The sequence below is a fragment of the Oryctolagus cuniculus genome, chromosome 9 (genome assembly GCF_964237555.1).
Source record: "Oryctolagus cuniculus chromosome 9, mOryCun1.1, whole genome shotgun sequence".
In the NCBI taxonomy this organism is placed as follows: domain Eukaryota; kingdom Metazoa; phylum Chordata; class Mammalia; order Lagomorpha; family Leporidae; genus Oryctolagus; species Oryctolagus cuniculus.
In genome coordinates, this window is record NC_091440.1 from 109,713,102 (window position 1) to 109,727,752 (window position 14,651).

Sequence of the window (14,651 nt, forward strand, 5' to 3'; positions counted from 1 at the left end):
TTTCACTGTCTCCATTCATCCTCTGTCACCCACTGTGCCAGCGGGGTGGCATAGCAGGTAAAGCCACCACCTGCAGTGCCGGCATCCCATATGGGCACTGGTTCAAGACCTGACTGCTCCTCTTCTGATCCAGCTCTCTGCTATGGCCTGGGAAAGCAGTGGAAGATGGCCCAAGTCCTTGGGCCCCTGCACCTGTGTGGGAGACCCGAAAGAAGCTCCAGGCTCCTGGCTTCAGATCAGCCAGCTCTGGCTGTTTCAGCCATTTGAGGAGGAACCAGCAGATGGAAGACCTCTCTCTCTCTCTCTCCCTCTCTCCCTCTCTCCCTCTCTCCCTCTCTCCCTCTCTCCCTCTGCCTCCCTGTATTTCTACCTCTCAAATAAATAAATAAAATCTTATTTATTTGAAAGACAGAGTTACAGAGTGAAGCAGAGCCAGAGAGAGAGAGGTCTTCCTCTCTGTTGGTTCACTCCCTGAATGACCACCACGGCCAGAGCTGAGCTGATCCAAAGCCAGGAGCCAGGAGCTTCCACCAGGTCTCCCACACAGGTGCAGGGGCCCAAGCATATAGGCTGGATGAAAGCCACTGTGTGTGTGGTTGCTGGGCTGGGTTTCGAGCTCTGCCCTTTGCTGAACTGGGAAATCCATTTCTGTCTTCAGTCTACACCCGATACTGTGACACAGCCCCCTGCAGGTGCCAAGCCTCATTTCCTTCAGAACTCACCAAGCCAGGGCCACTGCTTTCTCAGGCTCTGGCCAAGGAGCCGCTGCCCACATGAACAGTTCTGCATGAGCCAGCATGCATCAGCCAGCATGAGCCTCCTCTTTTTTTTTTTTTTTAATAATTTATTTGAGAGGTAGAGTTACAAACAGAGAGAGGGAGAGACAGAGAGAAAAGTCTTCCATCTACCAGTTCACTCCCTAAATGGCCACAACGGCTGGAGCTGGGCCTATCTGAAGCCAGGAGCCAGGAGCTGCTTCTGGGTCTCCCCTGCGGGTGCAGGGATCCAAGCACTTAGGCCATCCTCCACTGCTTTCCCAGGCCATAGCAGAGAGCTGGATAGGAAGAGAAGCAGCTGGGACACAAACCAGTGCCTATATGGGATGCCAGCACTATAGGCAGAGGCTTAGCCTTCTACGCCACAGTGCCGGCCCCAGGAGCCTCTTATAAATAAAGGAGGGAAACAACGATGGAACAGGAAGCATGGAGCAGATCCACAGAGGAGATATTTCAGGCCCTGTGCCTCCTTCAGACAGCAGAACCAGAGGGAAGCACTCATGGATGTCCTCAGTCTAACCATGTCACACCCAGGGCCACGAGCCTTGGCCAAGGACATCGCAAGTTAGAAGCTGAACCCACCTTGGCCACTGGACCTACAGACACCAAGTCCAATTTGTCTGTGCCATATCACACTGCCTCAAACCCTGTGGGCAGCCACTGTCCATTCCTTTCTGAGCTGGTCCTGGTACGACAGGGTGTGCTGGAGAGAAAAGGATGCCAGCTGATCCCATTAATATCACCACAACTTACGTTTCATCAGACCACCTTACGTGCCAAAAGTCAGCCCTAACGTGGACTGGGAAGGGAAGGGCATACAATGGAAAGCATGTCAAAGAGAGAGCCAGAGAGGCCCGGGGTGACGGATGGGTGCTGTGCTGGGACTTCTCACGCTTCCTCTTGTGCTTTCACAACATGCCTGCCAGATACCTGTGATAACTTAGTTTGCTAACAGAACGCTCAAGTTCAAGAGAGGTGACATCACCTGCCTAGGAGCACAAATCTAACTAGTAACGGGCAAGGCCCAGATTTGAACTCAAGCCTGTTAGGCTGAGAAGCCCACGCTGTTTTCCAATACATTCATGGACTGTGAAATTTTAGTCCAGTGAGAACTGATAAATCTGGGCTTTGTGCATCTGAAAATGTCATCCTGAACAGAAACAGGAGAAAGGAAAGTGGATGTTAGCAAAAAGAAACGCGCTCCCAGCAGGAAACCAAATGCAAAAGCATTTGAATAGAAGTCAGTTGCTGGTATCTAAGCCGTTGTATGGGTCCAGTCCCATCCTTGAGCCTTGCCCTGCTCTCTCTAAAGCGTGCCTGTACTCACACCACTCTCCCGCTCCAAACCGGGGAAGTTCGCTACAGCCGCTGCCATCACAGCTTTTCAAATCTGCTAAAGAGACAGAGGTAGAGGTATGCTTTTTTCAGATGCAATCCTCCATGCAGCACCAAATATGGCAAGAAACAGAAGCCAACTTGGACAAGCTCGGGTGGTTGCCCATGGAGAAGGGAGAGGAGAAGGAAGGGTCAGTGGGACCAGACATTTCTCTCTGTGAGCTGGCTTCCCCCTTGGCTCACCCACCTCTCCCAGGAGACTTTTTCCACCCTTTGCGGCCCAGGGCTCCTTTTGAAATGTACCAACTGACTTGGGAGAACATGAAGCTTTGAGCCTGATATCCAAAGGCTACCATAATCTGGCCCCAACTGCCATTCACTGATTTTCCCTCCACTATTTCCCGACCGGGGCTGCCCATCAGTGCTCCTGCCACACCAGTTCTTCTGCCACTCTGCAAGCAGAACGTGTCCTACGTCCACTCACAGACTGCTCTCTGCCCATCTGGTTCTTAAACCCTGTATCTACCTGCTTGTCTAAACCTTGTACCTCTCTAGAGACCTGCACTTGCTCCCCTACTTGAGGCTGACTTGTCCTATCTGCCTAATGGGGAGAGCTCTCTGTTCATTCTCTTCTTTGGAGTTATCTCTGCCCCATCTCTCTTTCCAACCCAGTAAGACTGGCCTTGCCATCTCTGCTTACCCCAAGCTGCCCAGCACAAATAGTAGGTGCTCAATTAATACACACTGGGGTTTCACCCCTGTCTCTAACCTACACACAACCAATGGCCTGCATGTAGAAAGGCACGGTGTGGACTTTGTCGTTACAGGCCCAACATGTGCAGCACCAGCCCAAGTGACCTGGAAGAAATCCCCCTGGATGATGATGACCTAAACAGCCTAGAATTCAAAATCCTGGCCTTCTATGTCAGACACCATGTCTTCAAGAGAACCCCTGCCACCTTCTCGCCCAAGCTGTTGAGAACAAGAAGTTTGTCCCAGAAAGGAGTGGAGAGTGGCTCAACAAATGAGTCATGGACACAGGTGTCGTGGCCCTGCAGAAACTCCCGCTCCAGTGAGAAGTCAATAAATCTTGGCAAGAAAAAGTCTTCATGGAAAGCACTCTTTGGAGTATTGGAGAAGGAGGAAGACGAGCAGGACTTGTCTGAGCTGTTCCATTTCCAGGGGCCTCCGAGTGCTGTTTCCCCTCAAGGGTCCAGGTCCCTCTCCGCCGTGGAGCAGCAAGGAAAGAATGAAGGTAGGCTTCGGGGCGTGCTGTCTCCCACAGCCAGGTCTTCCCTTCTCGGTGTGCACCCTGGATCCTAAAGACGGGCCTCAGACAGGGGCTCACAGTGCCTCCGCTTCGCACCTCATTAGTGTCTGTAGGAATTGTCCCTCTCCTTCCAAGACTGGGCAGAAATAAAGACACTGGCAGTGAAGAGTGACAAGACCGGTGTTCTGTCTATAAATAAATAAGCCCGCTGGCCAAATCCCTGCTCCTCCGTGCCAGAGGCCCATGTCAAAGAGAGTCCCAGACAAGGGCTCTGGTCGGTCGGTCTCTCTCTCTCTCTCTCTCTCTCTCTCTCTCAGAATCATTTATTTATTTGAAGGGGGGAGTGAGACAGAGAGATCCTCCAACAGCTGGTTCACTCCCCAAATGGACACAATGGCCAGGGTTGGTCCAGGCCAGTCAGGAGCCTGGAACTCCATCTGGGTCTCCCATAAGAGTGGCAGGGACGCAAGCACTTGGGCCATTTTCCCCTGTTTTCCCAGGCCATTAGCAGGAAGTTAGATTGGAACTAGAGCAGCTAGGACTCACACCAGGGCTCATGTGGGATGCGGGCTTCATAGGTGGTGGGCAGTTTCGCCAGCTGTGCCACCACACAGACCTCTGCCTCACTCCCTGTGGGAGGTCAGCTCCCTCTCAGTGCACCGGGGAGATTGCACCCTTCCATCTTGTTAATGGTAAATGGAAAGACCAGAACGTAAACCATGGGGCTGATGCTGTGGTGCAGCGGGTTAAAGCCCTGGCCTGCAGCGCCAGCATCCCATTTGGGTGCTGGTTCTAGTCCCAGCTGCTCCTCTTCAGATTCAGCTCCCTGCTAATGTGCCTACAAATGAAGACGACCCAAGTCCTTCCTTGGGCCCCTGCGCCCACATGGGAGACCTGGAAGAAGCTCCTGGCTCCTGGCTTCGGATCAATCAGCTCCAGCTGCTGAGGCCATCTGGGGAGTGAACCAGCCGATGGAACACCTCTCTCTCTGTCTCTACCTTTCTCTGTAACTCTTTCAAATAAATAAAAAATGCATCTTTTAAAAAATTATTAAAAAAAAACACTCAGAAGAAACCTTTTGAGAAGTCTTTCTTCACTGAGATAAAGTCACTGGCATTGAGCGAGCGCTCTGTGGAGCTGCCCCGTGCACCCAAACCTGGCCATGAGCACCTTCTTCCCCTGCAACAGCACCAGATGTTGAAGGAAGTCCCCTCTCCTCGTGCTGTTGGATCTGTCCAAGGAACTTGTCAATAATGAGTCAACAGGTGGCAGCAACGTCTCAATTTTAAAATCTTGCAACTGTCCCGGCTTTTACTTGGAGAATCACTTCCCTCTCTCGCTAGGCCTGTAGAAGCTCAGGACAGAAGTTAGGGCCAGGATTATCTGGGGGACCTTTTCATACAGGTCACACAAGGCGTCTTCCAAAAGTTCCTAGAAAATGTGTATCATGAAAAACCTAGGCATGGAGTTCAAAATTTTTTGCATCGAAATACACTTGTACTTCATTCCAGTTTCCAGAGATTTTTTGAAGTGCCCCGGTATAAGGCAGTGGGAGTCCCGACAAAGGGACTGGGAAGTGGCAGGCCTGGGACCCCGCCAGGATCCCCAGTGAGGCTCTGCCCCTCGAGGGCGGCTAGCAATGCTGAGCCTGGAGCCAAAGGTCCTGGGCTCTGTGGCCCTCTCCCCTGGGGTCTTCCACACTCCTACCTCCCCCTACCCTCTGCCCCACCCCCACCACCTCCTGCCCTCACACCAGTGTGGCCCAGGACCAGAGGTCAGGAACACTGAGCCCAGCGGCTCTTCTGCCAGCCCTTCCGTGTGGCTGGGGCTAGGTGACCGAGGACTTTGGATTTGCCCCCTGGCTTTTCCTGACATAAATGGCATTTACTAAAGTGTCACTTGACCTTTCTTTCAGTCTCTAAAATTTCCTAAGGAACTTTTCTCCCCTCCCCCTGCCTTTTTTTCGGGGGAGGGGATATTGGATGAAGAAAGTTCAGTTTTATGTGAGATCAAGAATAAAAGATTAAATTCAGAAAGCACTTAGACATCCATGTTAAATAGTGTCTATGGCTGAATAGCTACATACTGTATAACTCTATATACAAGGATACTTCAAAACATTCATGGAAAAACGGAATTAAAAGATAAGTTTGGTGCAAAAAAATTGAAATGCATACAAGGGATATTCAAAAGTTCATGGACAATGTGTATTATGAATAAACTATGCAAGAATTTCAAATGTTTTATATCAAAATAAATTTATCTTTTGATTCCATAAGCTTTTTTTAAAAAAATTATTTATTTGAATGGCAGAGTTACAGAGAGGCAGAGGCAGAGAGAGAGAGGTCTTCCATCTGCTAGTTCACTCCCCAAATGGCCACAATGGCCAGAGCTGGACCAATCCAAAGCCAGGAGACAGGAGTTTTTTTCTGGTCTCCCACATGGGTGCATGGGTTCAAGGACTTGGGCCATCTTCTGCTGCTGTCCCAGGTGCATTAGCAGGGAGCTGGATCAGAAGTGGAGCAACTAGTAGTAGAACCAGCACCCATATGGGATGCCGGCACTGCAGGGTCGGCTTTACTGGCTACATAACAGCGCCAGCTCCTCCATTAACTTTTTAAAAAGATTTATCTAATTTATTTGAAAGGCAGACTGACAGAGAGAGGGAGAGACAGAGAGATCTTCGATCCACTGGTTCACTCCCCAACTGCTGAAGCCAGGAGCTTGGAACTCCATCATGAGTTTCAGAGGCACAGCTACTTGGGCCATCTTCTACTGCTTTTCCCTAGGCACATCAGCAGGGAGCTAGACAGGAAGTGGAGGAGCCAGGACCCAAACTGGTGCTCTGATATGGGATGCCAGTGTTGCAGGTGGCGGCTTAACCCACTATACCACAATGCTGGTCCTTTCCAGGAAATTCTTGAAGCACCTTATATAAAACTATGTATATAACTATGTATGTGCATATATATATATATTTTTTTTTGACAGGCAGAGTGGACAGTGAGAGAGAGAGAGAGAGAGAAAGGTCTTCCTTTGCCGTTGTTCACCCTCCAATGGCCGCCGCGGCCAGCGCGCTGCGGCCGGCGCACTGCGCTGATCCGATGGCAGGAGCCAGGAGCCAGGTGCTTTTCCTGGTCTCCCATGGGGTGCAGGGCCCAAGCACTTGGGCCATCCTCCACTGCACTCCCTGGCCACAGCAGAGAGCTGGCCTGGAAGAGGGGCAACTGGGACAGAATCCGGCGCCCCGACCGGGACTAGAACCCGGTGTGCCGGCGCCGCTAGGCGGAGGATTAGCCTAGTGAGCCGCGGCGCCGGCCTGCATATATAAATTTTTAAAGAGTAGAAATGATTATCTCCTACAGACCTTTGTATTCAAAAGTATTCAAAACTTATGTGGAGCTTATCTTCCCACCATTGTCTCTGCCTTACTCTCTGGTTTGGCTGGTTAATTAGGTGGTTTTATGTTCATGTTGTTGGTTTGTCATTGGGTGTGACCAACGGTGCCTCACAGATTAAACGGAGCTTGGCTGTTGCTTTCACCTGGGCTGTGATTTGGGCGTGTGTGGCCATTTCCAGGACTGAGATACCAGGGATAAGTTGGAAATGCGAGGTCACGCCCCAGACCAAATTCTACCAGCGAAAGGCCTTAAGATGTAGAGAAAGGTGCTTGCGTGCTGGTCTTAGAGACCGCCAAGCCGGGTTCTTTCACTTGCCAATCCGTTGTGTCTCCCCAGCTTCGGTTCACTTCATGTGCAATGTTACTACTAAGATCAGGTTTGGTGGAAAGCCAATTAACTATTGCTTCAATAATACAGAGGAGTACTTCTCTCTCCCATAGAGACCAAAGTGTGCTGGCCCAGGCCTGATACGGCAGCTCCACGAATTTATTAGGCATTCGGACATTTCTCAACTGCCTTATATTCCAGTGTGGCTGTTGGGACTCCAGCCATCACATCTACATTTTAAGCAGGATGAAAAAGCAAGCAAGGCAGCCTTCCTTCTAGATAATCTATCTCCCTTTCAGAGAGCTTTCTGGAAACTACTCCTGGTTCCTCCTTCCATCTCGTTGGCCACTCCTTACTGCAAAGGAAGCTGAGAAGTGTCGTTTTGCACCTTTTCCAGTGCTGTCTCTCACATTTTAGGGATCTGTCACTAAGGAAGAAGAGGAAAATGGATACTGAGTGGGCAATAGATTTACCATGTGGAAAACACTCCCACATTCCTTGACCGTCTCTTTAAAGCAAATGCCTTGGCCCTTGGGCCGAACAGTTCCTCCCTAGCCCTGATCTCTGCTCTGCTTGGCTCCACAGGGACCCAAAATAGACTGTAAAGGATGGCAGCCCTTCAGTCCTCTCCCTAAGCCCCATCCAGGCTTCCCTTGCCTATCAGATAGGACCAAGTCCGACATCCACTTTTTAAAGTATTCAAAGTGGACTTCTCGTTAGAGTTAGTTCATCCGGGTCAAAACGTTGGCTTGTAGTTTACCTTGCACATATTTCATCCACCTGCTTTGCTCCACGTCCACAGACTTGCAGAAGTCATCACAGTGTACACAGGTCCATCAGACTGAGCACCTCGGTGCCTGCTGGTCGTCTGTGTAGCCCTGCCATCAGGTGGGGGAAATACATGGTAGGGGCAAGGAGCGATAGCCTGTGGGGCTCTCCACTGGTCCTCTTAGCATGCACGATGGGCTAAGGATGACTTCTGGTGGGAGAACCAGATGCAGATCACACTGGATAGGACACCTGGGTTGCAGAGGTAGCAGGTGTGAGTGTTCCCTTCCTGTCATCTGAGAACACTACAAGGGCAGGCTCACTTTGGCTTTGGAACCAGCCTCTTGCCATTCCCTTGCCAAGGCCATAGGTAGCCAATACTCAAGAGGAGGCTGGTTGGATTGCAATGAAGCGATTCTAAAGTGAAAATATACTCAGTTTGGTTGTTAAAATGAGAAAGAAAGACATTGACAATGTCTTGACTTCTCTAAATCACTGCTTATCTGCTTCTGAACCCTAACGACTAAGCTTGAAAAAATAGGGCTTTTGAAGGCCAGTATCCACCTACGGGAGGTGTAATGGACAGAGCTTTATCTCCCATGGCTCTGGTTGGGGAATGGCCAACGATGAGAGGAGGACACTGAAGCCTTCATGCTACAGAGGAATTGCAGGGTCTGAGGACCACACCACAGCGTGGCAGTCCCACGTGGCACCCATACCTGTTTCCTATGTGACACCGTCCTCCCAGGACCCGGGCTGCCTCTCCTTCCTATCATGACTTACAGAGTCCAGGACGTCCCTGGGAAACCAATGTTCCAGCCAGGACCCCACTCCTTAAGTTTCTTCAATGATTCTGCACCGTTCTGTGATCCTACTCAAATGCTCTGTATGACATCAAAGCCAGAGCACTTCTAAAAGTTAAGAACTCAGGGACAAGTCAGCACTGAAAATTTTGCTGCCCAACAACACAGTCAAATTCCTGCCCACCCAAGCTCACCCTATCCCCAGTCAGGACCAAAACTGACATGAGATTTATAGCCTATAACATTCAAGGGGCCCATGCCATTCCAAACCTTCCTGACTTCAAATGCTTTACACATAATTCTGTGTGAAAGTACAAGGGGTCTTCAAAAAAGTTCATGGAAAATGCATATTATGAACAAATTATGCATAGATTTAAAGTTTTATTACACTAAAATAAACTGTTATATTTTACTTTTCCTTTTTTTTTTTACAAAGAGTCAGTGAGAGATAGGGAGAGAGAGAGACACACACACAGACAGAGAGGGAGAGAGAGATCCTATCCATTGGTTCACTCCCCAGTTGTCTACAACACCACAAGATCCCAGAAGCCAAAGTCAAGAGCCACGACCTCAGTACAAATCTCCTATGTGAATGGCAGGAACTTAATCACATAAACCACCATTTTTTAAAAAAGATTTATTTACTTATATGAAAGGTGGAGTTACAGAGAAGTAGAGGCAGAGGCAGAGAGAGAGAGAGAGAGAGAAAGGTCTTCCATCTGCTGGTTCACTCCCCCAAATGGCTGCAATGGCCAGAGCTGAACCGATCCAAAGTCAGGAACCAGGAGCTTCTTCCAGGTCTCCTATGAGGGTGCAGCGGCCCAAGGACTTGGGCATCTTCTACTACTTTCCCAGGCCACAGCAGAGAGCTGGATCATAAGTGGAGCTGCTGGGACTCAAACCAGTGCCCATATGGCATGCCAGCACTGCAGGCAGTGGCTTTACCCACTACACCACAGCGCCAGCCCCACCATCACTATTGTCTCCTAAGATGTGTACTAGCAGGAAGCTAGAATCCGAAGTCAGAGCCAATACTCCAACCTAGGTTCTTCAACGAAGGATGTGAGCATCTTAACCACAAAGCTAAATGCCTGCTCCCTAAATGTGTATTTTAATTCCATTTTCCATGAATGTGTTAAAGTTATTTCATACATGACATAACTCTCTTGCAGGATTATAAATTCTTGAAGGATGAGTTACACCCTATAAATCCTTGTTCACCTACAAGCATAACTGATTGCTTTCCAGTAGACACAGGAGAGAAAGATGCGAGGCTATGAGCAAGGGGCTTTGGGCGTTTACTTGATAATGCACTTGAGTGATGGAGACAGCAATACACCATGGATATTTCTCTTTCCTCAGTGACAGTTCCCAAATGCTTGTCAAAGTATTGAATGCCTTCCTATGCACCTAGAGGCACAGAGGTGTAAAGGATGTCAGAAAAGAGAGGGAGGGAGGAGGGAGGGAGGAAGAGAGGGAGAGAAAGGGAGGGGGGAGAAGGAGAGAAGAGAGGGAGAGAGACAGAGAGAGAGAGGCGAGGCCGGAGAGGGAAAGAGAATAAAAATAAAAGCATAGTGAGCATTCCTGCAAGCGCTCCCTTTTGTGTTTTCTCCTTTTCAAAGGTCACAGGGGAGCTCAATTTTGCAAAACTTCTAAAAGAATGTAAAGAAGGGCAGCTGTTTCCAGGTGCCACTGGTTCCTCTGTGTCCTCCTGAATCCCAGGCCCTGCCAGGCAACCGCTGGTCTTTTCTGAAGAATGGCCCCACCCCAGACATACACTCCTGCGCAAGTTCCTCTCATTCCGGGCTGGGCTTTCCATTCCAAGCAACCATGCATCCCCAGGAGTCCTGGGCAGTTCTCCTGGGAAGGGCCTCTCAGCACTGTTCTTTCTTGTTTCAGACGTGGACCCCAAAGTTGCTTCCATTGCCAACCGAGTTGCTAAAATCGTTTATTCCTGGCCACCACCAGAAGCGCCATGCCAGGGGAAAAGCTCTGGTGCCAAGTGGGTAAAACAGGCTCTCCACGCCCAACTGCAAGGCGGTGGGCCTGGAGCTCCAAGTTCTAAGAAAGGTAAACCTTCCTTCTGAATGTTTGTGTTGGGTCAGATGTTTGCCAGACAGAGGTGTATGCACATTTCTGTATTTATTCAGCTCAGAGCTCAGCAGCTTGGGCGTCTGTGCTGATCTGGTCTGAGGGTGTAACAGAAATACACACCAGCAGATTGAACTGACATGGCAAACTCACTGCTACATCAAAAGAAAAGTCTCCTACCAAGTCGGAGAAGGAAACTCAGAAGTTTGCTTTCTTCCTTGACCATAGGGAAAATATAGTCTTAGGCTTGATCCCGTCACCAGTGGTCCTGGACCAATTTGCCTTTCACAGAGTTGAAGCATGAACCTAGAGATTTATATTGCTTTGGGGGCTGTCACTTACTAGGTCTGGTGTAGAACTGAGAAGTAGTGACCAGACTGAGCCAGCCGCCACCAGAACCATAGCAATAACTGGAGTACTGATGAGTACTCCAGTACTCCCACTCCCACTCCCACTGATTGTGGGAGCACTGGGCTCTGAAGGGACAGTGGAGGGGAACAGGACCAAGTGCTCACAGAAGGAGGGAAGCTGGTTCTGCTTAGCCGCACGAATGATGTTCCCCTCTCTCTTCCCAAACTCTAGTGGAGGATGTGAGCCAGAGGTGGCCCTTGAGTTTTTAGCTCCCCAAAGCACAAGGCAGAAGTTCTCCCTGCAAAGACGTTGGCAGCTCCAACCCCTGAAGCAGAGTGGTAGCTCTATCCACCCCTGGTGGTAGGGTAGGGGCCACCAACTGCCACAGAGGCTTCGAGCAAGGAGAGTCCTCCACTCTCCCAGAGAGCAGCAGCAGATAAAAGCTGCTCTCCGGCTGTGGACACCTTTTCTTCTCGCCAGTACCCGGAGTCTCAATCTTCCCATCCGCCTCTGGGTTTGGAACACACTGGGACTTGTTGCACCAATGCCGGGCCTCCTTTGTCTTCTTATCTGGGACAAGCACGAGGGCCCTATGGCTCCAGAGACTACCAGAAGTAAGAAGCAGCATTCTCTCAGTAACTGGCTTTTCTCTGGAGTATGTTCTGTAGCAATACCACTCTCATCATGCTTAGTTGTTAACAAGTTATTTTTATAATTATTCATTTTTATTTATTTGAGAGACAGAGAGAGGAAGAATGCTCCCATCCACTGGTTTACTCCCCAAATGCTCAAAACATCCAGGGCTGGACCAGGCTGAAGCCAGGAGCCAGGAACTCAATTCTGGTCTCCCATGTGGCTGGCAGGAATTTAGTTACTTGAGCCATCACCTGCTGCCTCCCATCCCCCGCTGCACTGACAGCAGGAGCCAGAAACTGGACCTGGAACCTAGCTACTCTGGTTTGGGATGCATGTATTTTAACTTCTAGGCCAAACACCTGTCCCAGTTGTTAACAAGTTTTGAGACAAGAAAAATCATAGTCTACCTCACCCATTCCAACAGATACATCACAAGCCAATGATAGCCATGTCACTATCTGCCTGCATGGGGTGGGGAATTGTATTAATTTGTTTATACCTCATCTTATTATGTAGACATGACCTATGAAGAATAAATTTTAACCAGATAAAATAATTCAAATGTGAAAGATAATGTAAAAAAAACCCCAAAATGTGAAAATAAAACCAACTTAGGAGTGAGGTTGATTCTCAAGATGCAGGCCAGAGAGACCGTTCTCCCTCTCGGCTCAGTACTTTCAAGCAGCTAACACAAAGTGAGCAATCTAATCCAATATAGCGTCCAAGGAAAAGGTGCCTACTACTGGGGAAAAGTCTAAAACCCACAGGGAATTTCTCCCATCTTCATAAACTGGATTACGGGGAGAAGGACTGAGGCTTTCCACAACATTCTCTTGGCAAAAACCATGACGAGCGTCATGGTGAAAACTGGGGGGCCGAGCAAAGAGGAGGAAAAAGGGAAATGAGGGAACGCAGGGGAAGTAGCCGAATGGTTCGGTCTGATCGGAAGAGGTAAGGTAAGGCTTGATTGCAAAGAGTGAGAAAGCATGTCTTTTCTTTATTCCCTCACCAAGCCACAAGCATTGCCAGTGCAGAAACTTAAGATGATGATTATTATTTTTTGCCTCTCTAAAGAGAAATAACTGGAATTTCTTCCTTCAGATGAAGAAGACCAAATAATAGCCAAGCTTGTCGAGCTTCTGAAATATTCAGGAGATCAGTTGGAAAAAGAGGTATGAAACTTGTTCAACTCCTGTGATTGCTTTCTGTGCCCATGCAATAGTGCACGAGAACGGAATTGCACTCCAGGTTGTAACTGACTCTTTTCAAAGTTCTAGTTTCCACTTGGGCCTAAGTTTTATTTCCCTTGGAGCCCAAATTCTTCACGCTGGCAGCATCTCAACAATGAATTACTTTGGAAAGCACAAGTAACCCTTCTGGAGCCTTTTTGGAATTTTTGGAAACTAAGTACGCAAGTTTATTATTGCAAGGAAAGATGCCAGTAAATTAAAATGTGCTGAGTAGAATTGTTCAGCTCCTTCCCCGTGTAACTGATCCACAGCAAAGTTGAGACTCTCGCGTCTGCTCTGCCTGGATTTCTGAGACGCACACTTGCCAGAGGCTGGAGCCCTTTTCGAAATCTCCCTCCCTCCTTGGAGTTGCCAGACTCTGCTCGAGGTGTGGTTGAGCAATTGGACCAGGGAGGCGGGTTTGTGTTACTTGGAGAATTGTGGACTTGAGAAGTTGAGACCAATCTTTCTAATCAGGAACATGTGCCAGAGCTGCCTGTAGGTAAGAGCTGGCGAGCAAGCACACGGGGTAGTCAGAGGGGCCTCTCTGCTTCTGAACACCGACTCCTCTGTGTCCCTCCCCCACAGACCACGGAGTCACCTCGAGGGCCCACCAATCAGGGTCTGGCTCACGGAATCCTGTCCTTGTGTTGCCAGTCCCCATGGAGAGGGAGTCGGGCCCCCAGGGCTCACACAGGAGCTGGGCAGCCTCTCTCTCCTGGCGCAGTGTGCTCACGGCTCCTCTCAACAGCTCTGTCAGGAGTGCACTCAGGGCACGGTCTCCAGGAGCAGGGAGGGCCTCAGAGACGGCACAGAAGGAGAAATGGGGAGAAAACCAGGAATATTAGGCTAAAGACAAGAGAAGGGGGTGTATGAGTGGAGGGTGCGGAGCGGGGCAGAGCCACCAGGAAACAGCACATGACCCGGATTTAAGGGCCACTTGCGTATCTCCAGAACCAGCACCATGGAAGTTGTGGGACAACTGCTTTCTTCCCATCGTAAGAATCAACTTTCTGGCCCTGCAGGCCCTGCAGAGAAAGGGTCTTTCTGTTGCCAGAATTGTGAGATGTCAGCAACCAGCGAGCAGCTCAGCACCCACACTTTAGTTCAGTGCCCACACCTTTGAGGGCATCGGTTCTTCACCAGCTCTAAGGTTCTGTGGCTGTCATGGCACCTTCCTTCCCAGCCTCCCTGCGTGGTGACTTGAGGAGCCTCCAGAGGTCACGGAGGTCAGGAGGTGGAGTGAGGGCCGCCCCCTGGGTTGTGAAGAGAGATGCTTTCCTTTTTACCCCAAACCGCCACTCTCAGCAACCTTGCCGTGCCTGACGCACTCTCCTAATGACTTCAGGTGATAGTTACATTATTCAGAGAGACGGCTACCAGGTTATTCTCGCTACACACTCATCCAGAAGAGTCTGGTAGGCACACACGATAGGGCTGATCTTGCACTGAGTGGGTGGTGAGTGCCCTGCAGTCTGGGAAAGCAATGCTGGGGAGAGAGCCAGGCCACAGCCATGGAGTGCTACAAAGCCACCCACTGCCAAGAGCACACAGTGGCCCATCCTGCACCTGCCAGAGAGGACAAAAAGCTGTGTAACTGCAAGGGAAGGGCAAGGAGAGTGGGGAAGGGGAGGTGCTCTGTGCAAGGTGTTTCTGTTGACATT

The 14,651-nt window shown here is 49.8% G+C and overlaps 1 protein-coding gene across 2 annotated transcripts in view; it reads left to right on the plus strand.

Annotated features, from left to right (window-relative positions):
* Nucleotides 1-14,651, plus strand: part of BCL2L14 (BCL2 like 14) — a 40,229-nt gene that overhangs the window by 17,236 nt on the left and 8,342 nt on the right. For both annotated transcript variants that reach the window (XM_008259616.4, XM_002712666.5), the window contains 3 exons: nucleotides 2,939-3,366; nucleotides 10,580-10,750; nucleotides 12,860-12,930. In XM_008259616.4, coding sequence (XP_008257838.1) covers nucleotides 2,939-3,366; nucleotides 10,580-10,750; nucleotides 12,860-12,930 — 670 coding nt within the window. The remainder of the gene's footprint in view (nucleotides 1-2,938; nucleotides 3,367-10,579; nucleotides 10,751-12,859; nucleotides 12,931-14,651) is intronic.